Genomic DNA, 24548 nt, shown 5'->3' with positions numbered 1-24548 from the left:
AACAGGGAGAGGTCAGAATTCCCTCACTGCCAACAGCTACCCAGGGCAGAGAGAAGGGGGGTCTGAGAACTGACCTGCCCCTCGGCTCACAGGTGGAGAGATGAGAAATGTGGAACTGACCCACGGCATCATGTAAGTCAGAACTGGAAAAGACGTGGCCAGCCCCTCTCCTGGCCAGGCAGGATTGCTCCCTGCCGCACTTTGGCAGTGTTTTGTCCAGTCCAGTTTTACATGTCCCAAGCGATGGACATCCCACCCCGGTCCCACATCCTCACAGATCTCACTGGCAAGAAGCTTCCCCTGACAGTCAGCCTTCGGTTTCCATTTCTCAGTTCTGTCCCATCGCTCCTACTTACCCCGCGTTCCCACCCTAAACAACCCCCTTTCCTCCTTGGGGTTCGCACCCCTCAGACTTTTCCAGACTATTATCACGTTCCCCACGCCCCAGACACTGCTTAGCTCAGGTGTAACCCTGTTAGCTCTCCAGCCCCATTTCTCCTAACTCCTCCCAGCTGGAAAATACCCTTCTGGAGATGAAGACATGTCATGAGGACAGAGCCTGAGCTCCACGCTCGGCTAGGAAGCCAATAGATGGTGCGGACATGGACAGACACTGGAGATCCAGCATGGGAGAAAGGCACTGAGAGAGCTTGCACCATAGTCTGGCAATCAAAAGCCCAGAGTTGCCAACCTCTGGAGACAGGATCGTACGATACATCCTTCTCGTACAGTTCTGGAGCCCCTTCGGTAATAAATGATACTTTGCCCTTCTACGGCATCTTCCCCGGGAAGATCTCAAGGCCAGGTGCTCGCAGATTGCGATCTCTGTCCCACTGGTGAAAATCTGGAGTGACTCCACTGAGGTCAATGTTGCTACTAGGGAAACTGAGATAACACGAGGTGTTATTCCCATTCAACACAGTGAGGATCTAAATCACAGAGATTAAGGGCCAGGTTTCCAAAGGCGCTCAGCACATTGGGGGCGTGTAGGGTGCTGCACACTTGGAAATCTGGCTCTGAGGTCTGGTGTAAGGCTGGCCCATGCTGTGTTCAGGGTCACCCAGAGCCAGTGACAGCGTGGGGAATGGAACCCAGGAGTCCTGACTCACCGTCTGGGTACCATCGGCAAAGCACAGAGAGATCCTGGAGAGCTACAGGAGTGCAAAGCAATTTATTACTTTATTACACATCCTCAGAGATAAAAGCTGTTCACACTCCTGACCTGCCCACACGGGGGTGTCTATACTGCAATTAAAAGCCCACGACTGGCCTTTGCCAGCTGACCTGGGCTTGCGGGGCTCAGGCTTGTAGGGCTGTTTAACTGCAGTATAGACGGTCGGCTCAGGTTGCTGCTGGAGCTCTGGGACAGTCCCCTCTCACAGGGTCCTAGAGCCTGGGCTCCAGCCCGAGCCTGAATGTCTACACTGCAACTGAACAGCCCCTTAGCTGGAGCCCCGCGAGCCCTAGTCAGCTGGCTCGGGCCAGCCATGGGGGTCTAATTATAGTGTAGACATACCCAGGGAGACCAACACTTAGTGCCCTGGCTCACTTGCAGTCCTCCAGCAGCTCTTCCAGCAGCTTCTTCCAGATGTTACCCAAAGATGGATCCTCGGCGTTTCGGACGGATCTCAGAGCATCCAGATTCAATTTCTGATGGAGAAGGAAATTAAGTCAGACTTTATCTGCGGCTCGTCCTGCAACCGGTGGGCCAGGGCACAGAGCTACAGGGCAACTAGGGCTTGATTCAGCTTCCAGTCAAGTCTACAGGGAGTCGTTCCATTGACTTTAATGGACATTCTTCCCTCAGGACAGATCCAGTATTTGGGTCCACCTCGAGCTGTGAAGGGGAGGAGCTTAAAGAGGAGCCACAGGAAGAAAGGAGCGAGGAGAGCCTGTGCACGAGGGGTTTGGGTGTGGCTGGCGTGGGAGCTATACGAAAGTTATAATAGTCATTAGAGGTAGAAAAGGCCTGTTAGTGCCCATCCAGGCCATCTGCTGTGAATGCCGGATTGTTCTCTACTGTACACATGCCAGGGTTTGGTCGAGTCGAGTTTTTATTGTCTTCTACCCATACGTGCTGGAACTAGGGGTCCTGCCACACCGCATGGCTTGAAGTGGTTTCCATTGTATCCAGGGTTTACAGTTTGGTTCACTGGCTCCCAGCCCCCCTGCTTCCATCCCTTTCCTTGGGAGACAGACGATTCTACAGTCTAATACATCCTGCTGTTTAATTCCACCCCTCACTCCTCACTCCCCCTCCTTGTGCCCCTAACCAGCCCTTCTCCTTCCTTGGCATTTTACCCCGTAACACACTTGCAGACTGTTATATTCCTGCCCGCAGTCACCACTTAGCCAAGCGAGGGCCAGTTAATCAGTTGAATCGTCCCCTGCAGGCTCACCCCTCCAGCCCCTTGACGGTTTTTGTTGCTCCTCTCTGAGCTGTCTCCAGCCTGCCAATATCTCTCTGGCGTTGAGCTGTCCACAGCGTTCCAGATGTGCTCGCATCAGAGCTGTCCCCTGCGGGCTCTGTGACGGGGTGCCCCTCTGCATGCAGCCCCAGAACTGCACAACCCCTTTCTGCTCCTGTCCCTCATCCCAGATTCATGCCTAGCTTTGCAGCCTGTTCTCGGTGATTTGCCCTGCTCCCTGCAGAGCCAGGACCTGCACTCACCAGCCTGTCCCGTGTGGAGTGCATGATGTTCAGGGTGTCCATGTAGTAGCTAGCGTCCTCCCAGAAAGAGGTGATGGCCACCATTGGCTTGGTGTCGTACCACGGCAGATAGTGATAATGGTTTCCTGGACAGCAGGAAGGAAGGTGAATGAACCACTTGGCTCAGGGGAGCTCAGGCATGTTCCTTAGGGAGATGCCGGGTAGAAGCAGGCTGGGTGAGTTAATATTAGCAGCGTGCACCCTATGCAGCTTCTCTCCCCTGCTGCTGGCCCTGGGTTTGTAGGGCCTGACACGTGTCACTCTGTGAGGGCCCCATGACAGCTTGAGGAATAGGTCTGTGTCCAGTTATGAATTCCAGGTGGTTGTATGAACACGGTTTGTAACTGTAACCATCACTGGGGATTAGGTCCCATGAACTAGACAGGGAGAGAGGGCTTGTCTGCACATGTCGTTATTCCAGAATAGCCTCTGATCTGTCAATTTACAGCCTGCCTTAAGTATAGACAAGCCCTGAGGAAGCTCTGTTGGGAAAGGCATGATAAGGCCATCAGGAGCTATCACCACTGCATGGCTCTCGCCGAGTGAACCATTGCCTTTGCGTGGACTCTCTACACAGAAACCTGTCTGGGGCAGGGGGCTGGAATCCCCGCAGTCTGGGATGGTGGAGAGCGGCAGCATCTCCACTTGATTCCCTGCCCCAGAGGGGCTGAGACCGCTTTAAAAAGGAGTGCCTCTCCAAGCCAAAGGAGCAACTGGGGAGTGTAGGTGAGGGGTGGGGCTGGGACACTGGTGTCAGGGTCTGGGTGGCTGGACTGTGGGTTCCTACTGCCAAGGTGGATGTCAGATACAGGGTCTGCACCTGGGACTATGCCCGAGGGACTCAGAGCAGGGACACTGACCACTCACCACTCAGACAACCCAGGGGGTTAGCAACACATGGGATGCAATGGTTGGATCTCCTCACAACATAGAATTATAGAATATCAGGGTTGGAAGGGACCTCAGGAGGTCATCTAGTCCAACCCCCTGCTCAAAGCAGGACCAACCCCAACTAAATCATCCCAGACAGGGGTTTGTCAAGCCTGACCTTAAAAACCTCTAAGAATATAAGAACGGCCATAGTGCATCAGACCAAAGGTCCATCAGGCCCAGTATCCTGTCCTCTGACAGTGGCCAATGGCAGGTGCCTCAAAGGGAATGAACAAACAGGTTATCATCAAGTGATCCATGCCCCATCATCCAGTCCCAGCTTCTGGCAAACAGAGGCTAGGGACACCATCCCTGCCCATTCTGGCTAATAGCCATTGATGGACCTGTCCTCCATGAATTTATCTAGCTCCCTTTTGAACTCCATTATAGTACTGGCCTTCACAACACCCTCTGGCAAGGAGGTCCAGAGACTGACAGTGCATTGCATGAAAAAATACTTTCTTGTGTTTGTTTTAAACCTGCTACCTATTAATTTCATTTGGTGGCCCCTTGTTCTTGTATTATGAGAAGGAGTAAATAACACTTCCTTATTTACTTTCTCCACACCCGTCATGATTTTATAGACCTCTATCATACCCCCCTTAGTCGCCTCTTTTCCAAGCTGAAAAGTCCCAGTCTTATTCATCTCTCCTCATATGGAAGCTGTTCCATGCCCCTAATAATTTTTGTTGCCCTTTTCTGAACCTTTACTAATTCTAATATATCTATTTTGAGATGGGGCGACCACATCTGCAGGCAGTATTCCAGATGTGGGCGTAGCATGGATTTATAGAGAGGCAATATGATATTTTCTGTCTTATTATCTATCCCTTTCTTGATGATTCCCAACATTCTGTTCACTTCTTTGACTGCTGCTGCACATTGAGTGGATGATTTCAGAGAACTATCCATGACTCCAAGATCTCCTTCTTGAGTGGTAACAGCTAATTTAGACCCCATCATTGTATGTGTATAGGAAGGAGATTCCATCATCTCCCTAGGTAACCCATTCCAGTGCTTCACCACCCTCCTAGTGAAAAAGTTTTTCCTAATATCTAACCTAATCCTCCCCTACTGCAACTTGAGACCATTGCTCCTTGTTCTCTCATCTGCTACCACTGAGAACAATCTAGATCCGTCCTCTTTGGAACCCCCTTTCAGGTAGTTGAAAGTAGCTATCAAATCCCCCCTCATTCTTCTCTTCCGCAGACTAAACAATCCCAGTTCCCTCAGCCTCTCCTCATAACTCATGTGCTCCAGCCCCCTAATCATTTTTATTGCCCTCCGCTGGACACTTTCCAATTTTTCCACATCCTTCTTGTAGTATGGGGCCCAAAACTGGACACAGTACTCCAGATGAGGCCTCACCAATGTCGAATAGAGGGGAACGATCACGTCCCTCGATCTGCTGGCAGTGCTCCTACTTATACAGCCCAAATTGCTGTTAGCCTTCTTGGTAACAAGGGCCCACTGTTGACTCCTATCCAGCTTCTCATCCACTGTAATCCCTAGGTCCTTTTCTGCAGAACTGCTGCCCAGCCACTCAGTCCCTAGTCTGTAGCAGTGCATGGGATTCTTCCATCCTAAGTGCAGGACTCTGCACTTGTCCTTGTTGAACCTCATCAGATTTCTTTTGGCCTAATCCTCTAATTTGTCTTGGTCCCTCTGTATCCAATCCCTACCCTCCAGCATATCTACCACTTCTCTGGCTGGTGTGTCCAGAGACTGGGACTGGCCCCAGCCCAGATAGAAGGGGCTCATGGCAATCTGCCCCCCAGGAAGAGAGCTCGTCAAACATTTTCCAATAAACATTTTTCTATTGGAAAATGCCACTTTGTCAAAACTGAACCTTTCTGTGAGAACGGGGTGATTTTGACATCATTTCATTTAGGAAAAAAATTGACTAGAAGTGTTTCAAGAAGCTCAAACCAGAACATTCTGACCTTATGGGAGCAGAATGTTTGGTTTCAAAATTGATATTTTTGTAATATAAAATTAAAGCAGTCGAAATCAGAAGGGAATGTTTCCGTTTGATTAAACCGGAACACTTCAACTGACCCCAGTGACATTTTCTGGATAATTTCACTTTACAGAAAAGTTTGGAATTTTTTTGTTTTCATTCTGACTTGGAAGAGGAACAACCACTGAAATGTCTGGATTTCCTGCAGAACGGAAATTCTGCTCTCTCTGAATCTGGCTCTTCAATCCCTCCATCTCAACAGAGCTCTTCCTTCTCCTGACTTCCTCCCTGCTTTCCCACCCCATCTTGCGCTTCCTGGCCAGCCTGTCTCGTCTCCCCTTTCCTTGCCTTGCTCCTACCGTCAAACACAGCTTGGCTGTACTGGGTGGTTGAGGCACAGGGCTTGCATGTCACGTCAAACTTGTTGCCATAGTTCCCGATGCTGACCTCAAATTGGATTAGCTCCTTGATAGCGGGCAGCATGGTGGCTGAATAGAAGATGGCACACAGGCCATACTTGCGCCGGGACAAGTATCGCTGGCAAAGGAAAGACCCAACAGGCAGGGTTAGGATGGGGAGGGAGCAGGTGATGGTGTCTTGGTCACTATCACCTGTCCCTGCTGGTCATCAGCAAGGACCCAACCTGAGACCCGCTGCAGCAAAAGCACCAGCCTCTGCTGTTTGAGTTAAAGGAGTGACAGCCCTAGCTGATGGCAGTAGCAGGCTTGTATCCTCTGTGTGGGCCAGTCACCAGCAGGAGATGTGATCATACTGTGCCATTCTATACCTTGGGGGAGCATCCTGGAACCCCCATATTCCTCATTTTCATATAATTGTGATTTTACATATAAAGCAGGCCTTGTAAGGTATCAGGGGAAAGGTTATGATCTGCTGAAAGTCATTTCTCTGTCCATAGATGTGTATCATTAACGCATATGAAGTTGTGAGAATTGTGTTGTATGGTGGTCACTCAAACATGCTGTAAGTTGGGGAATCAGCGAGATATTAGCTATCCAGAGGCAACATCAAGGAAAGAATCAACGCCCGGGCGGGGTGTCAAACAACCCATCAACAGCCATTGTCCAGCAAGGGAGCGACAATGCAATGACTCACCTGCATGAGGCCACACCAGGGGAATTGCTCAACCTTGCATAGTTGCCAACTTTCCCGCGGTAAATAAGCACCCCGACTTTCACAATAAGCCAAAAATCAAGCAAATCCCATTTCAAAACAAGGCCAAAACAAGCCAATCCCTAGGAACCCCAACACCCTACGTCACTAGATTCCCCCAGCATGCAGTCTGGGACTGTGGTGGGCCCGCTGTGCACCCCTGACTCTCTCCGCTCCTTGCCCCTGTTTGCCAGGAGCTAATAAAACAAAAGAAGCAACAAGCTACAACAAGCAACAAGCTACAAGCCAAAAACTAGCCAACAAGCAACTCACAAGCCAATTAAGCCAAAAACAAGCCCAATTTCTGCATTTTTTCCGCAGGTTTGGCATGTCTGGAACCTTGCTGGGTGACTCAGCAATGCCCCCAGACATGTCTGGACTTGTGTTCTCCAAGCACATGGACGAGGGTGTAAAACAGACAGAGTGGACACACACTGGGCCTTCTCCTGGCCCCACCTACGCTGCAAGCAACCAAGACACTGAGAAGAAGACAAGACTCCAACAGAGGAGACCGGCCCAGGTTTAAGGAACAAACCTGTATATTGAGGACTGCAATATCCAATGGGGTGAGAAAAACTGCTTCATCTAGATGTTACTCACTCTAATCGGGTTGAGAGTTCAGACTGCGTGCTGATATTTTACTTCTTTTGGTAACTAACTCTGACTTTTTGCCTGTCACTTAAAATCTACCTTTTATCATCAATACATTTGTTTAATTGTTTATCTTTATCAGTGAGTTTGTATGAAGTGTGGGACAAATCTGCTCAGGTTTGACAAAGGCTGGTGTCTGTCCACTTTCCATTGATGAAGTGGTGACAGTATATTCCTGGGGTACAGTGCTGGGAGCTGGAGGGATTTGGCTGGTGCCTTTCTCTGTGTGATCCATGAGTGGCTCTGGGAGCATTCATGCAATTTAGCTGGTGGTGGGGGCTCCACATGCGGTTGTGCTGAGTGATCACAGAGCCTGGAGGGGTTTGCTGCTGGTCACTAGCCAGGCATTGTGAGAGAGAGCCCAGGCTGGAGAGAGTACAGGGGGCACAGTGGTCCCACGATCCCAGGCTGCACCCGGGGATATCCTGTCACAGCGGCGCAGCGAGCAGTGTGAAATACACAGCTTGTTGTACTGAGCAAGATTTGCACTTCATACACTGATATAAAGGCTTTAAGTGTGGTGGCTAAGGACAGTCAGGAGGAGGCTACCGGTTTGTTATTTTCTGTTTGCTTGTTTCAGGAAAGGGAAGTAGGGACAGAAAAGCAGGAAAATGAGTGAAAGCAGAGAAGTGATTGCGAAGGTGGAGCTTTTTAGGCTGCAGGTTGCAGAAAAAGAAAGAGAACACGAGAGAATATTGCTACTAAAGAAACTGGCCATGGAGGAGAAGGAAAGAGAGAGAGAGAGAAAGAGAGAAAAACCACAAACTGGACTTGCTAGAGAAGCAGAACCAGAAACCACTGACCCCAACCATTCCCATCACTCCAAAAATCCGCAGTTGGGACCACCGATGGCCTGCATACGAGAAGACCAATCTCTGCACTGCAGTTGGAGGCAACACCACCTCAGGAAGGGATGGGGGTTTGATGCCTGCCAGGGAGAGAACTGTCCAGGTTGTTAGCGGCCAGCAAATTTCAGCTGAACCAGAGACAGACCCAGCTCTAGGGAGCAGAGAGAAATGGATCCCAGAGAGCCCGGAGAAGGGGCAGGGAATCTCAGAAACCACTGAGGTGGGTGAGGATTCCTGTGACTCTGTAACACAGGGAAGCAGGGTGCTTCCAAGTATGGGAGGGGCTGAGACAAGCTCCTTTCCAGCAGAAGGCGACATGCCCTCAGGCGCAGGGGCAGGAGAGGAGTTGTCAGTGATTAAGGAAACTGTCCCAGTTGTTAGCTGGCAGGGTTTTGCAGCTGAACAAGGGACAGACCCATTTCTAGGGAGCACAGAGAAATGTGTCTTGGGAGGGGGCCCAAGGGAGGAAATGGGGGAAGGAACAGTGGGGGTACAGGAATGTCTCCACCCTAGACACTTGGGGCAGGATGCCCAGGACACTAGCAGGATGGCTGGTCAGCATCTGTCACCCAGGCACTCAGCCCATGACCCAGGTTTTGAGAGGGATTTGTGTAACTGACCTCCTGGAGGGGAGCAGTCACACAGCTGACTTCCCAGGGACAGAGAAAGGGGTGGCGGAGGGCACCCCAATCCAGGTTCCAGTTTTTCAGGATGCTATTCCTGATAACTGTTTGGAAAGTAACTGTGTCTCTTTACATCAAGATGCAGCTCCAACGCCTGTGACAGCAGAGGAGTTGGGACCAGGAAATTGCCAGGTGGTCGTTTGTGAGAATGCAAATGACCCTATGGGTGGGGATGGTGAGGGGGGGGTTCCCCAGGCAGGTGAGAGTCAGGGAGAAGTTATGGGAAAGCTGATGAGAAAAGGTGAATCTGATCGAAGGTTAAACACCCCTAGCCCAGAGAGCAGGGATCACAGCCCTCTAGGGGGCAGGGAAGGACTCAGTGCAGGGAGGGGGAAACACAGGGTAACCCCCAAAAGGGAGCTGGATTTTCTGCATATGTACAGTTCAGGGGTTGGGAGACCGCTCCCCAAAGGGCCAGCCAATGTGCAGGATCCCCCTGAACACCTATCTTGCCAGACCCTGAGGCACCAAAATTCCAGAAACATGATTAAATTAAGAACCCAGGCAGAGGGGAACACTGGAGGGAAAGAAAAGCCAGTGACTGATGACACAGGAAAGAGTCAAATGACACCCTGGGGTTCCTGTTCTCTAAGTCACATACCCACCAGGAACACACACGGCCTCTGATCCCGGTGGGGAAAGAACCAGACTCATGGGATCACCAGTGATGGGACCTTTGGAGGGAGGCTTTGCCGAACCTCAGGCTGCAGCCCTTCTGTACTTTCCTAGGCACACGGGGATTGCCAGATGGGATCAGGCCCCATCTAGCTCTATGTCCCACAAGGGCCACCACCACCTGCTTCAACAGAAGGTGCAAAAACCTCACAGTCACAGATGTGGGATAATCTGCCCCCACGATGGTCTCATTCTCACCCTGGAAAGTTAGTAGCTACACCCTGAAGCTTGGGAGGTTTTATCTCCCTTCCAAAAAGGTATTACAGCGCTTTATTTTGTCATTCCCCATCTACATTTCCTCTGAATGAGGAGGCCAAATGTTGTCTCAGATGTCCCTGGTAGCAGAGGCTACAGAGCTGCTGAGAGGTGCGTTGGTGGGGAGGGACCAGGGATGGTTGTGGCATGGTCAGCGTAACTGGGTGAGATGTGCTCCAACCTCTTTCCAATATTCTCCCAGCACCAAGAGGACAGATTCTGGGGCCCTGCCTTTCTCACGGATACAAGACATGTTTTGTTGTCAAGTTCAAGTCTGCTCTGAGACGTGGCAGTAAGAACCGCACGGTGAGTTTATTATGGTTCCTATCTCAAATGGGCTCAGGGGCCAAGTGAACATGTGTTTCTGTCTAACTGCTGTGGGCTCCTGGAAGAGCCATTGGGAAGCTCCCAGGGCAATCACTGCTCATACAGGGCTGGCTGGGATGCTCACACAGCATTACAATTCATAGATGATGTGCAGCTTCCCTTCTGCTGGAACTGTTTCCTGAGAAGCTTTGTCCCCCTGCTCCCCTTCCCAGCCCCGTTCACTGTTAGGCCATGGCTGGCTGGGGTGTTGGGGTCACATACTCAGTCAGGGCTAGTTACCTCCACCCTGGCAATAGCTTCTGCAGGGATCTCCTCTATTTCCTGTTCGGGGGTCCTATCCATGCTGGTGTTTAATTCCACTAGAATCCGACCTCGATAGGCCACCCCTTCCTCCTGGAAGACAAATGGGTCCTCAGAAGAGGAGCGGGAAGGGGATAGAAGAACGAGGGAATGGGAGACCCTGTAAGAGGGGTAAGAGAAGAGAGGGAGGAGCACCGGGAAACCTTTCTCACTCTTTTTCCAGGCCTGACATCAAGCGCAAACAGCACAAACAACTGTCTGAGCCCCTCACTGAGATGTTTACGGGGGCTCCATGCAGGCCAGGCTCTGCAGCTCATGGGACAACTCAGGGCAGCAAGAGGCAACTTATGGGCCGAGCAGGAGGAGAAAGGTCTCTGGCAGATTTCTTCCTGTTGCAGATTGCCCCCCTCCCAGGTCTGCCCCTGCTCCTTCACACCTCTTCGCCACCCCTCCTAACTTCCCCTTCAACAACAGCCAGAGGTAGCTCAAGCTGACGATGCAGGCTGGGAGCACTAGTAGGCTGGAAGTGGCCTGCTGTCCCAGGAGCGACCATGCCTCCGTGCCTTGTGCTCAGAGGGGAAGGCGGAGGACAGACACTGTGTGTTTGGGGAGATGGGCTGTCACCTACTGGTCACCCTCTCATTCCCCCGGTACAATTCACCGGTCTCTGGAGCAACTTGGGGAACTGTAGGGTGCTCCCGTCAGTGAGGGGCCAGGGTCAACCCAGTGCTGTGGTGGGCATGCCAGATGCCATGCTACGACCCACTGGCATGGACTCATGGCAACCCCAGGGCTTGGGAGTCATGAGGACCCTGCCCCCAGGCCATGGTCTTCCTGGGATCCAGGCCATGAATGGAAGGGAGACACTTACGCTCCCAGAGTTGAGTTTCTCATTCGGGTCGTGGAGGCTGGTGAATTCCTTGGGGCTCCCGTAGAGGGTCAGGAAGCTGGGTCCAAAGCATGGCAGGAACCCGGAGAAATCCCCTGGAACCAAGAGAGGAACCTGAGAGAAGAGAGCCCAGAATGAAGCCAGCTCTCGATGGGCAGTCAGAGCCCCTTACCTTCTATCTCAGCCCCCGTGGAAGACACCTCGGACAGGCTAATGTACGTGGTCCCAAGGATGTCCGTTTTTCTTGCTCGGTCCCTGGAAGTGCAGAGCAGACAGCAAAGAGCCTTTCTGTGGCATTGGAGCGGGCTGGGGGGACTGCTGAACAAAAGGCCCACCAAGCTCTGTGCGCCCCTACCAAACCCTGGGGTCTACAAACACTGTCTTCTGCCTACCCAGTCCTTGTCGTCAAGGGGCTCCGAAGCCTGGGACCAGGGCATTTAAAACTTGGCCAAGGCTCTGGGATGAGACTGCGGTCCACACTGGCACTGCTGTGGCCCAAGGGAACTGTCTGCTGTAAGGATCGTCAGGGCAGGAGACAGAGCTTCCTTTGGGGCCAGCCGCAGAATGAACTTCCCCGGAACCAACGGCCATCCAGACCTCCCCCTTCCCGCTGCAAGGACCAGGCACACTTCCCTGACCTGCCTTCTCTAACATAACATGTCTATGTATTTATGAACCCCACATGGGTCCTTCCCTTCCACCCACCACAGTGTCCCTGCTGGCTCTTCCCTCACCAGACTGGCCAGCCTCACCCCGTCCTGCTCTCCTCAGTTACTCCCCTTCCTCTGGGGGTAATGCCAGGATTGCCTGCTCCAGGCGGGGACTATCCAAAGTGCTGCTTACCTGTTCAGAATGGTTAGCTTGATCTTATCATACATGGATGGTAACTGCAATGGGAAGGTGGCAGGTTAGAAGGGCATACGTCCCTGGGGCCAGGCCCAGTGTGCCATTTGACACAGCAAGGCTCTTCCTTCCCACAGTTTATATGGCAGGGCTGCCCTGCTTTTGTTGGCATACTAGGAAGGATGTTGCCGTGTGGACTGGTGCCAAAGCCATTGGATGCCCTATCTGGCTCTTCAGCTGTGGGAGCTGGGGATGGTCAGTGGACAGAGAAGCTGAAGCACTGTCTAGGGGGAGCAGAGGGAGGCACCCGTTATGGGGAACTCCCCCTCTTGAAGGGTTACTAGCTCCACAGAGCAGGTGCCTTCCTTCCTTCCCCTCCCTGCAGACAGGGCTTCCAGCCTCATAGAATCATAGAATATCAGGGTTGGAAGGGACCCCAGAAGGCCTCTCCCACTGCCGCTCCACTACAGCAATCCCTAGTTCCCAGTGTCAGGAACGTGTGCAGGGCAGAGACCCAGCCCCCACAAGAGGGAAAGGACATGACCTTCCACAAGCTCTGTGTGTCACTTCTCCTGCCCCCCTGTCAATACTCCTTGGACTCTGGGCTGCAAATGCTGGCCCCCCCAGGGAGAGCCACTATTAGGGTGTCTATGGCAAGAACTCCCTTAATCCTCTTTCAGGAAATAAGAATTTGGGTAACTCAGGGGGAAAGAAGGGATGCGGGGGAGATATTCAATGCAGATTGTCAGGGCTCTGACAACATCCCCTTCCTACCGAGTCATCCATCTCACCTGAGCAGGAAAGAACAGCACCTGGTTCCACTCTGGGTTGGCATTTCTTGGCATCACTCTGGTGCAGTGCTGAGAACATTGAAGGACACTATTAGCAACCAGAAATCAACACCTCTCCTTCCAGCTACACCCTCTGCAGGTCAATCCCTTCTTTCACCCATCTCAGTTCCCTGGGTCATATTTGCCCCCCGCAAACAAGCGTTTGCTCTCCAGGCAGCACTGCAGAGCCTTAGCAGCAATGGGGTTTGGTTCTGTCTCATGTACCGTCAGCTCCATCACCAGTTGCACTCCCATAATGGGATCATCAGGACTGGCGTTGACTTGGGGAGGCTTAGAGAAGTCACAGGAATGAGGCATCCTTATGTGAGGGGCCCTGCCTGGCATTTCTCAGTGTCAGAATCCCACCGTCGCTTTGCTCCCCACAAGATCATTGGGAGAAGGGCAAGGAAAAGCAACCCCGCTCTCTCCATCTCAGCACATCAGACTGTCCTAATGGCAGGACGTATCTGCCGACACAGCAGAGGCAGCTCCTCCAGGACTGTTAACACACAGAGTCAGGGTGTCACAGGGCCTGTCGATCAATCCTGACACGCAGGGGCTGTTGTGATAATTGGGCCGACGCATTTACCCTTACTGTGAGTTTAACTGTAAAGGTGAGTGTACATTCATAAGATCTTACAATGAACTATAACATCAAGCACTCATGGGAATAGATACAAGAATGGTGGACAGAAAATCTATTAATCTAAACCAAGAAGGCCACATTGATATAATCCAAGGACAGGAAATTCTACTTGTCAAAAACAGATGATGTGAAGCCGGATGTTAATGAACCAGAATTGGTGTTTCAGAGTAGCAGCCATGTTAGTCTGTATCTGCAAAAAGAAAAGGAGTACTTGTGGCACCTTAGAGTGTGTTGGATATTAGGCCTAATTAGTGGACAAAATAATGAGGGAATGGGCTATTGCACCCAGCACTCCCTTTCTGAAAACCAAAAGGACAGAGGTTACTGGAGCAAGCTTCACCATCTTGGCTACGACCCCCGCCCTGGGACCATGGGCCTTCATCATCGTCCAAGGCCCCAACTCCGTGGGTGCTCCAGCCCGGAGCACCCATGGAGAAAAATTAGCTGGTGCTTAGCACCCACTGGCAGCCAAGCTCCCCTCCCTCCCCCCAAGTCCCTCCCGCCCGCCGCAGGCCCCCGCCGATCAACTCCTCCCCCTCCCTCCCAGGGCCTCCTGCATGCCGCGGAACAGCTGTTCAGTGGCGTGCAGGAGGCGCTGGGGGGGGGAGGAGTGGGGATGGGGCGTGCTTGCAGGAGGGGATGGAAAAGGCAAGGTGGGGGTGGAGCGGGGGCGGGAAGAGGAGGGGTGGGGCGTTGGGGGAAGGGGTGGAGTGGGGGGCGGGTACTGGGGCGGAATGGGGGAGACTTGGGGGAAGGGTGGAGTGGGAGCAGGGCCTGGGGCTGAGTGGGGTTTGAGCCCCCCCGGGGAAAATTAGAAGCTAGTGTCTGTGATCATCCTGATCCTGAGAAGTGTGCTGATCAGACCAATCCTGAAAGAGGGACCCAGATGACATTGCCACCCCTGCCGGCTTCAGGAGAATCTCAAACACCACCTGGGATGTAAGACTGTCTCTCTCTCTCTCCACTTTGTGTGTCCTTTTCCTGTCCTGCCTTAGTTCTTCTCTTTCCTATCTCTCTCCTTTTACCTTCTGCTTAACAAGAGACTGGCTTAGCCAGCCAAGCCTGGATATTTTTAGCACTGCTATAAACCTGTGACCAGAAAGAGGCAGCTAAAAGCAAAGGCCTAACCATCGCAAAGCTGGTACGAGTTTGCCAGGCCTCAGAGTGCCTTGTGCCTGTGTTTCTCCAGCAGGGAGGCTGCAAGTGAGAGTCAACACCAGAGAGAGAAGCTGCATTTTCTACCTTTCCTGTTCTTTCCTCTCCCCTTTTGTGTGTGTTTTTCTTGGTGTGTCTTCTTAAGAAACAGGATCAGACTTTAACAACAGCAGCAGCAAGGACAGCTCCAACCCTTCTCAACTTGCTTCTTCTCTTTTCCCCCAAAAGGACAGTTATTACCATCTGAGAGACTGTCAAACAACGGTGCTTTTCCTTCAAAAACTGACTTCAGCAACAACAGTGACATCTCCAGCCTATGTCAACTAACTCTGGGCTTGTCTTCAAGCCCAGCACTGTAGCTGCGCCCTGTAGTGGTGTAGTGAAGACGCTACTATGCGGATGGGAGAGCTTCTCCCGAGGGCATAGTTAATCTCCTCCCCGAGAGGCGTAGCACTGTCTACACAAGGGGCGAGGTCGGTGTAACTATGTTGCTCAGGGATGTGGATTTTTCACACCCCTGCGCGACGTTGTTATACCGATACAGACCTGTAGTATAGCCCAGGCCTTCTCTTTTACTCAAAGAGACAATTTCAGACTTTAACCAACCACAGCATCCACAACTCCAGCTCATTTCAACTACTTTCTTCTCTTTTACCCCTCCCACTACAAAACCCCCAAACCAGTTATTACCGTCTTTAAAACCATCTAAGAGACTGTTTGCAGTGATGTTATAACTGTGTTGGTCCCAGGATATTAGAGAAACAAGGTGGGTGAGGTCATATCTTTCCTTGGCTCAACTTCTGTTGGTGAAAGAGACAAGCTTTCGAGCTACAAGGTGCTCCTCTTCAGTACAGAGGAGCTCTATGTAGCTTGAAAGCTTGTCTCTTTCACCAGTGGAAGTTGGGCCAATAAAAGATATCAACTCCCCCACCTTGATTCTTTAAGAGACTCTCAGACAAGATGGATTTTCCTTCTAAAAACTTTCTCCAGTTAAAGGGAAAGGGAACGAGGATTGTTGTTAAAATTAAAGCCTTACTTAATACTTTATATTTCAGATGCTTTACTTGTGTTTCCTTCTCTTCTGTATCGTCAATAAAACGTTAAAAGAATTTGTAACAGTGTGTTTGCCACGCTGCTGAGCAGGCTGAGGTCTCTGTGTACCAAACCTTGGACCTTGTTTAACATGCTTAATGTTGGACAGTGACTGGCTCATATTAACACCTTTGGCCCATGTATTCCATCCGAACTAATACAACAGGGCCCAGTTTGACTCTCAGCCCGCAGGGATGGAAGTTGTTTGGCTGTGCGGCTGCAAACAAATCTTGCTTGGACTCCAATAGAGCAAGTTCGCTATGGAAACTGCCGCAGGATAATAACTACCAGCCCGGCCGTGGTACCAGGAGTGCACTGGGTGACTCGAGCACTCGTGTTACTATACGAATGGGATAGGGATTCAATCCGTGGTGTTGTGTAGAAATTCCTACTGCTAGGTTTACTTTACAGGTGTATCCACATGTCTGCTGGACGGCCCGACGGCATCTGTAACGAACGGGCCCGCGTGTGTCTGCCGCCTACCGGGTGCAATCAGTCCTGCTCAGCCGTGTGTAACAGGCTCTTTACTGTACTCCCAACAGCTCATGGGGATTCTCCTTTAGCTCAAGGGGGGAGGCTGAATTCTATCACCTCCGTTGCCGTGGCACTTCTAGGGGCCACACATTTGTTACTGCACTGATGTGTTAGAGTTTAGAGTACAAGACTGGCTGTTGGTGAGGAGACTGAAGTTGCCAGATGCTCTCCCAGGAGGTCACTTTTCTGACCAGAGCAAGCCGTCAAGAACACTATCCCCGATAATGTCACGGCTAACCTGGTGGCTGAACTTTGTGACTTTGTCCTTACCCATAACTATTTTACATTTGGGGACAATGTATACCTTCAAATCAGCGGCACTGCTATGGGTACCCGCATGGCCCCACAGTATGCCAACATTTTTATGGCTGATTTAGAACAACGCTTCCTCAGCTCTCGTCCCCTAACGCCCCTACTCTACTTGCACTACATTGATGACATCTTCATCATCTGGACCCATGGAAAAGAAGCCCTTGAGGAATTCCACCATGATTTCAACAATTTCCATCCCACCATCAACCTCAGCCTGGTCCAGTCCACGCAAGAGATCCACTTCCTGGACACTACAGTGCTAATAAACGATGGTCACATAAACACCACCCTATACCGGAAACCTACTGACCGCTATTCCTACCTACATGCCTCCAGCTTTCACCCTGACCACACCACACGATCCATCGTCTACAGCCAAGCTCTGCGATACAACCACATTTGCTCCAACCCCTCAGACAGAGACAAACACCTACAAGATCTCTATCAAGCATTCTTACAACTACAATACCCACCTGCGGAAGTGAAGAAACAGATTGATAGAGTCAGAAGAGTTCCCAGAAGTCACCTACTACAGGACAGGCCCAACAAAGAAAATAACAGAAAGCCACTAGCCATCACCTTCAGCCCCCAACTAAAACCTCTCCAGCGCATTATCAAGGATCTACAACCTATCCTGAAGGACGACCCAACACTCTCACAAATCTTGGGAGACAGGCCAGTCCTTGCCTACAGACAGCCCCCCAACTTGAAGCAAATACTCAACAGCAACCACATACCACACAACAGAACCACTAACCCAGGAACCTATCCTTGCAACAAAGCCCGTCGCCAACTGTGTCCACATATCTATTCAGGGGACACCATCACAGGGCCCCTAATAACATCAGCCACACGATCAGAGGCTCGTTCACCTGCACATCTACCAATGTGATATATGCCATCATGTGCCAGCAATGCCCCTCTGCCATGTACATTGGGCAAACTGGATAGTCTCTACGTAAAAGAATAAATGGACACAAATCAGATGTAAAGAATTATAACATTCATAAACCAGTCGGAGAACACTTCAATCTCTCTGGTCACTCGATTTCTGATCTCAAAGTGATTATCCTTCAACAAAAAGACTTCGAAAACAGACTCCAATGAGAGACTGCTGAATTGGAATTAATTTGCAAATTGGATACAATTAACTTAGGCTTGAATAGAGACTGGGAATGGTTGATTCATTATAAAAAGTAACCTATTTCCCCTTGTTTATTCCCCCCCCCCCCCCCCCCCCCCCGCTCCGGAAACATGTTACCTACCGTTTTCCCTGCAAAACTAACTTCCACGGAAGGGTCAACGCAGATCCTTTTGTCGACATGCATATGGAACATGGACCTAAAGTAATGCAGAAAGGAGTCCTCCACTGGAGAGGGAAGAGAGACGTATTCGTGTCAGATAGCTTTCGGCTGGCACAATTAGCTCCTGCTGACCATCTATGCTTGACTGGGAGACCCAAAACCTCCCCTCGGCTGAGGGACGGGATTCGAGGGTAACAAGGGTCTACAAGGGCAGAGGAAGCTGATGACATTGGAAAGCAGGCAGGCAAAGTGGGGGGCAGGCCACCCTACAATAGTGGGCAAAGATCCTAATGCATTTGCCTCCAGCCCCTCTAGGAGCTGTCACTGCAGAGGGGTGAGCCACAGGGACTGTCAAACCCTTGTGCTTCCTATGTTGTGGTAGCAGCCATAATTGTGCTAGGTGCTGCGCAAACATCACAAGGCCCAGACCCTGCCCAAGGAGCTGAAATGACCGAGGAATAGTCCCTGGAGTCCTGGCTCCCATCCACCAGCTCTGACTCCCAGGCCATGGAGAGGTATCCTCTGCGCTATATGACACATACTTTGGGGTATATCCTCAGCTCTGTATATGCGGAGCTGAAAGGTGGCCATGCATACAGGCATCGCGGCAGGCTTGAGAAGGCTGGACTCGACATCCTCGCTCTCCATAGGCTTGTCCAGCTCCTGAGAGGAGAGAAGAGTGCTGGGAATGTAGACAGGCCCAGAACACAACCGCAAGACAGTCCCACCAGCAGAGCAATGGAAGAAGCAGAGGAGGGGATGTGGTGTGTCTGAGACCAGGCGTCTCACTGCTCCAGAGAGAGCCAAAGGCATGTGGTGAGCAGGTTACTTTGCAGCCTGTGCGGTGTTAGGGTCAGATCCTGATGCCCCTGGAGCAATGAGGGCTCTGCCAGGGGCTCCAATGGGAGGAAGACTGGGCCCTTGTGCTGCGGCCGGGAGCCAACTTGGGGCACTTGTGTATGAATGGCGGCCTGCAGGGGCCAGAGAGCATGGCCTGGGGTGGGCAGAGCACGAAGCCAGGTATGGAAAGGTGAGAGTGCAGACGCAAAGAGTGACCTGATCTGCAGAGACACTGAGCACCCACAGCTGCCTCGACGTGCCGCGGGAGCTCAGCGCTTCCGACAACGCAGGGCTCCTCTGCTGAATCACTCTCGACTCAGGCTAATCACTGCTGAGCCTTGCTGGTCGGTGGCCCAGTGAGTTCCAACAAGGGCCCGAAGCATGGGCGGCTGGTGACCTGGCCATTGGGGGAGGCTAGCCCCCGGCCCCTCCCCTTGTGCCCAAGGCCCTGCCCCTCCCCATCTGACCCCCCTTCTGCTTCCCCTCCCCCGCAGGAGCCCAGGGCACCCCCACCGCAGCCCCCAACCCCAGTGCCGGGCCGCCAGGGGGCGAGGCCCCAGCCCTGGTGCTCCGGGTGGGGTGGCCCCGGCACCGGCTGCCCTGACTCCCTGCGGGAGGCAGGCCAGCCAGCCCCAGCCAGCCCAGGCCAGCCAAAGCAGAGTGCTCTGGGATCCGCAGGAGGGGGCCTGGCCTGGGGGCGGGGTGTGGGTGGGGCCACGCTAGGCGGTTCGGGAAGGCACAGCCTACCCCTGCCCATGATACCCGCTGCCCATGGCCTGAGGCGGGGTCCTGGAGGGAAGCCTTGGAACAGCCAAGGCAGGTGCAGGCTGTGTTCGTGTTTTGCAGATATCAGTTTGCAGATATCAGATAACTGCAGATATCAGTTTTGCAGGTATCAGTCAGATATGTTTTGCAGAGATCAGTAGACCCAAGACCGTGGGAGGGAACTGCGGTGGTTTGGGCATGGACTCAGGATGGGGTAGGAACTCAGCGGGATCACTGCTGGTGTCATGTCCCTTTCACAGGTGGTGTTTACCGGTGCCTGGTCCCCGGCTCCTAGGACACAAAGGCTGACTTTCAAGTAGCCTCTCAAGCCCGCATTCAGATGAGTAGGGTGGTAAAGGCTGAGCCATTTCCAGCTGAGAGCATGGCCTGGGAGAGAAGGACAGCAGCGTCTGCTATTTGTGCAACTCATCGTATTCTTCCCACCCCACACTCAGCTTCTTTCCAGTCACAGCTTCCAGGGCCACAAAGGACCACTGTGACCCAGAGAAGCTGGCTAGGAGCCAGCAGCATGCCCTGGTTGCCAACAAGGCCAATGGCATATTGGGCTGCGTTAGTAGGAGCGTTGCCAGCCGATCGAGGGACATGATTGTTCCCCTCTATTCGGCACTGGTGAGGCCTCATCTGGAGTATTGCGTCCAGTTTTGGGCCCCCCCACTACAGAAGGGATGTGGACAAATTGGAGAGAGTCCAGCAGAGGGCAACAAAAATGGTCAGGGGGCTGGAGCACATGACAGACGAGGAGAGGCTGAGGCAACTGGGCTTGTTTAGTCTGCAGAAGAGAAGAGTGATGGGGGGAATTTGACAGCAGCCTTCAACTACCTGAAGGGGTGTGTGATCTTTCACTCCATATTAAGAAAAGGAGTACTTGTGGCACCTTAGAGACTAACCAATTTATTTGAGCATGAGCTTTCGTGAGCTACAGCTCTCACGAAAGCTCATGCTCAAATAAATTGGTTAGTCTCTAAGGTGCCACAAGTACTCCTTTTCTTTTTGCGAATACAGACTAACACAGCTGTTCCTCTGAAACCTGTCACTCCATATTCTTTATGAAAATATGCTTATGCTATGAACGGGTCATAACTGAGACGTACTTTATGCAAGATGAGTCTTGTAAGGTATAATTGGAAAGGTCGTAATTTACTGAATGTGATTATCCTATTTGTATGCCTGTATCATTTCTGTATCTGGAGTTAGTAATAGTGACTAGGTATCTGTATTTCAAACAGCCTTCACCTACCGGGAGAGTCGTACACATGGCCAACCTCAAGCTGTGGAGAGGGAAATGGAGCATGTTAGGGGATAACAATAACAACACCACCCGGCATTCCTCTAACACTCTCCCTCTCAGGATCTCCATTCAGGTGGGGAAAGTGAGGCACAGAGCGGCAAAACGATGTGCCCAAACTTAACGGCAGAGCCTGGAATAGAACCTGGACCACTTGACTCCTTGTTCTGTACTTAAAAGCACGGCACAAGGCCGCGCTGACGCTAAGGGCTGGTCTATACTTACCATGCTGCTGCGTTTCACTGGTAGCCGTTCTGCTGGAGCACTTCCTGAAGACGCTACTACGCTGACGGGAGATCGTCTCCCTTTCACGGAGGCGCTCCGCCTCCCCAGGGGGTGGTAGCTATATCGACAGGAGAAGCCCTCCCACCGACACAGCGCGTCTACACCGGGGGTGAGGTCGCTGTAACTTATGTCACTCACGGGGTGACTCATTCACACCACTGAGTGACATCACTTATACCGACGTGAGTGATAGCTCAAGCCTAAGAGACACAAAATCAGAGGCAAAGTAGAGCTAAGCTAGCCGCTGTTGTTCTGGCTCTGCTCATTCCTATTGTGACGTGATGCTCCATATTCTGTATAGAAATATGCTTATGATGTGAATGTGGCATAACTAAGATCTACTTTATGCAAGATGGCTCCTGTGAGATCTCATTGGAAAGGTTCTGATTTACTGAATGTGATTATCCTATTTGTATGCCTGTATCATCTCTGTATCTGAAGTTAGGAATGCTGACTACGTAACAATTACAACTGTGTGTGTACTTGGGGAACCACCCACCGGACAGCAGGCAATCTTTCTGAATGAGCCATTTAAGAAGGACAATACAACTCTGGAGACACTAATCTCCCACCTCCCTGAGGAGCTTCCTGGGATTGCATTGACACTACAAGATCCGGTGGTAATGTCACCTGATGAAAAATACCCCCTTAGACACGGCTGGTACTTTTCCACTGGAAGCAAAGGCTTCCCGCCTTATGTCAATTCTATTCAAGGCTGGGAGGCAAGGCCAATGGGATTCTCCTCCATTGCCTACCCAAGAAGAAAGACTGCTGAAAGTACCTGAAGAGACAAAGGAACTAAGCTGAGGGAAAGGCAAGGGCTGAGTCCAGACTGAGACAGTCTAAAGAGTCTAAAGAGAAATAACTGGAACTCTGAGCTACAGAAATTCTGCATCCTGCCCAAGTCAACAATTAGGGTGAGAAATTACATGTTTAACCTGTTTCCTTAGTGAATCAAGCTTAGTTTGCGTGTTTTGTTTTATTTGCTAAGTAATCTGGGTGTGTGCTGGAAAGGGGTTAGAGAGCCTGGCACAGCAACCCAGTGCAAGGGAAACCCCAGGCTGGCAGGGCTGAGTGGGATCCCAGCACATCAGGTGGCATCCCGGATTGGGGTAGAGGTCTAAGCCATCACACCTGTCATGCGTGGTACTGGGAAATGGGGTGGGGGAATTGGGCTGGCTCCTAAACAAGATTTAATGAAAAATCTTGATGTTTTAACATTTGCTTCCATTCCAATGCAGAACAAAACTAAGACCCTTTAAATTGGGGAGAGGGATTGACCAGTCCGTCCCAGAATGGCGAATAGCTGGCCGTCTAAGGCATTCCCTTCATTCAGGCTAGGGACTTGAACCTTAGGGCAGGTCTACACTATGGAGCAAAGTCAACCTAAGTTACACAACTCCAGATACGTGAATAACATAGCTGGAGTTGACATACCTTAGGTTGACTTATTGCGGTGTCTACACCGCGCTGGGTCGACGGGAGAAACTCTCCCGTTGACTTACCTTATGCTTCTCACTCCAGTGGTGTACCAGAGTCAATGGGAGAGCGATCAGCAGTCGATTTAGCAGGTCTTCACTAGACCCGCTAAATTGACCCCTGGTGGGTCAATCACCACGTGTCGATCCCCCGGTAAGTGGAGACAAGTAGCTAAGGAGACAAGTACCTTAGACTCCTACATCCCAGGTGTGTTCTAGACAAGTAGCTATTCTGGCAGTCTCTTGCTCTGGTTTTGACCAGAAATCCCATCCTGGACCTGAGAAACCTTTCTGGCAAAATTTCAGTCAAAATAGATGTGTTTCTGTGAAAATGTCCAGTTTCAGAAAACCAAGATTTTGTTAAAAAGTGCCTGACCAGCTTCAGTCAGCAGTAGATGAAGTCATGGTTCAGGGACAGCTGTTCACACCCAATTCCTGGCTGCCTAGAAAAGTGGTGACTGATTAGGAGAGAGACAGGGACAAAAATCTAGGAACATACGTTACAGAGGACAAGACAGACAATTTCATCCGCACGTTACCACAATGTGCCAGAGGCAGGAGCAAGGTAAGGGGGAGAGTGTTCATAGGTAAAATTTTAATGAATGACTGGAGTAAGGATAAGTTATTGACCCACTTGAGAACTGTAACCAATTGTGGAGATCGCTACTTGGAGACAACGGACGATTCCTAAAGAGCCCCTTGGGAGCAGGGCTGGCCAGAAAACAAGAATCCCATTTCACACATTTTCACAGTTTTGGCCTTTGTTTTGTTTTGCACTGGGACAAGCAGAGCCCTTTGAAACCTTTCACCAAAACCAGAGCATGAGTGCGCATCACTAGAACAGCCCACTGGTTAGGGCACTCAGCTGTGATGGAGGAGGAAGTAGCTCAGGTCTGCTCTGCTCTGCCTGATTCAGAGGAAGGACATGAAGGTGGGTCTCCCATACCCTAGGTAAGTGCCCTAACCACCTGGCTATTGGCTATTCTGAGATGGGCTGGTCTCTCTCTCTCTCTCTCTTGCTCCCTCCCTTCCAGGAAATTCTCAACCAGCTCTACTTGGGAGTGAGCATTGCCTGTACGCTGGTTGCCACACCCATGCATGCAACATCACCAGGGAAATATCACCAGGAAAATATCTACTGGCATGGTCCAGTCAGCTGGCTCTGCCAAGATTATTACATCAGCTGTCACTCACCTTGAACACTCCAATGATGGAATCCGCTCGCACTGCCCTTGAGTTCAGCACCTAACAAAGAAACCCAAGACTTCGGTTCACCATTCTTGTGCTAGGAGGTAAAGCCCCCTTCTTCACTCCCACCCCCTGAGGGACAGCATGATGGATCTATTACCCACAATTCCCAGCTCTGAGGCCTGAAGGGTCTGTAGGCCTGATTCTTCAATGCCTTGCACCCTGTCTCATCACTTACACCTGTGTAAAATTCTACAAAATCAGAATTCTCCACGCAGCTTGCATAGGAGAAATGACTGCATAAAGTGCAAAGCAGAGAAGAATTGGAGTTCAAGTCTTGAAAGCTCTAAATGGCAACTAGGCTCTGTGAATATAAAGTCCATAGATTTATAAATCTAAAGGTCAGAAGGAACCATTGTGATCATTTGGTCTTGCATAACACAGGCCACCAGACTTCCCTGCATTAATTCCTTCTTTGAGTCCAATAGCTGTGGATGAACTAGAGCAGATGTTTTAGAAAAATATCCAATCTTGATTTAAAAATTGTTAGTGATGGAGAATCCACCATGACC

General features: G+C 51.2%; 1 protein-coding gene across 1 annotated transcript in view; it reads right to left on the bottom strand.

Moving 5' to 3' along the window:
• FER1L5 (fer-1 like family member 5) overlaps nucleotides 1–24548 on the bottom strand; it is a 78149-nt gene that overhangs the window by 36626 nt on the left and 16975 nt on the right. Inside the window, 13 exon segments of the mRNA XM_048829428.2 lie at nucleotides 1550–1650; nucleotides 2672–2796; nucleotides 5960–6137; nucleotides 10489–10602; nucleotides 11381–11493; nucleotides 11571–11653; nucleotides 12242–12285; nucleotides 13033–13101; nucleotides 18076–18179; nucleotides 18657–18777; nucleotides 19991–20106; nucleotides 20978–21008; nucleotides 23983–24033. Of these exon segments, the coding sequence (XP_048685385.2) occupies nucleotides 1550–1650; nucleotides 2672–2796; nucleotides 5960–6137; nucleotides 10489–10602; nucleotides 11381–11493; nucleotides 11571–11653; nucleotides 12242–12285; nucleotides 13033–13101; nucleotides 18076–18179; nucleotides 18657–18777; nucleotides 19991–20106; nucleotides 20978–21008; nucleotides 23983–24033 (1250 nt within the window).

Source organism: Caretta caretta, chromosome 26, assembly GCF_965140235.1.
Source record: "Caretta caretta isolate rCarCar2 chromosome 26, rCarCar1.hap1, whole genome shotgun sequence".
Lineage (NCBI taxonomy): Eukaryota > Metazoa > Chordata > Testudines > Cheloniidae > Caretta > Caretta caretta.
Note: the sequence above shows the minus strand (reverse complement) of the source record. Positions and strands in the feature narration are given on the sequence as shown.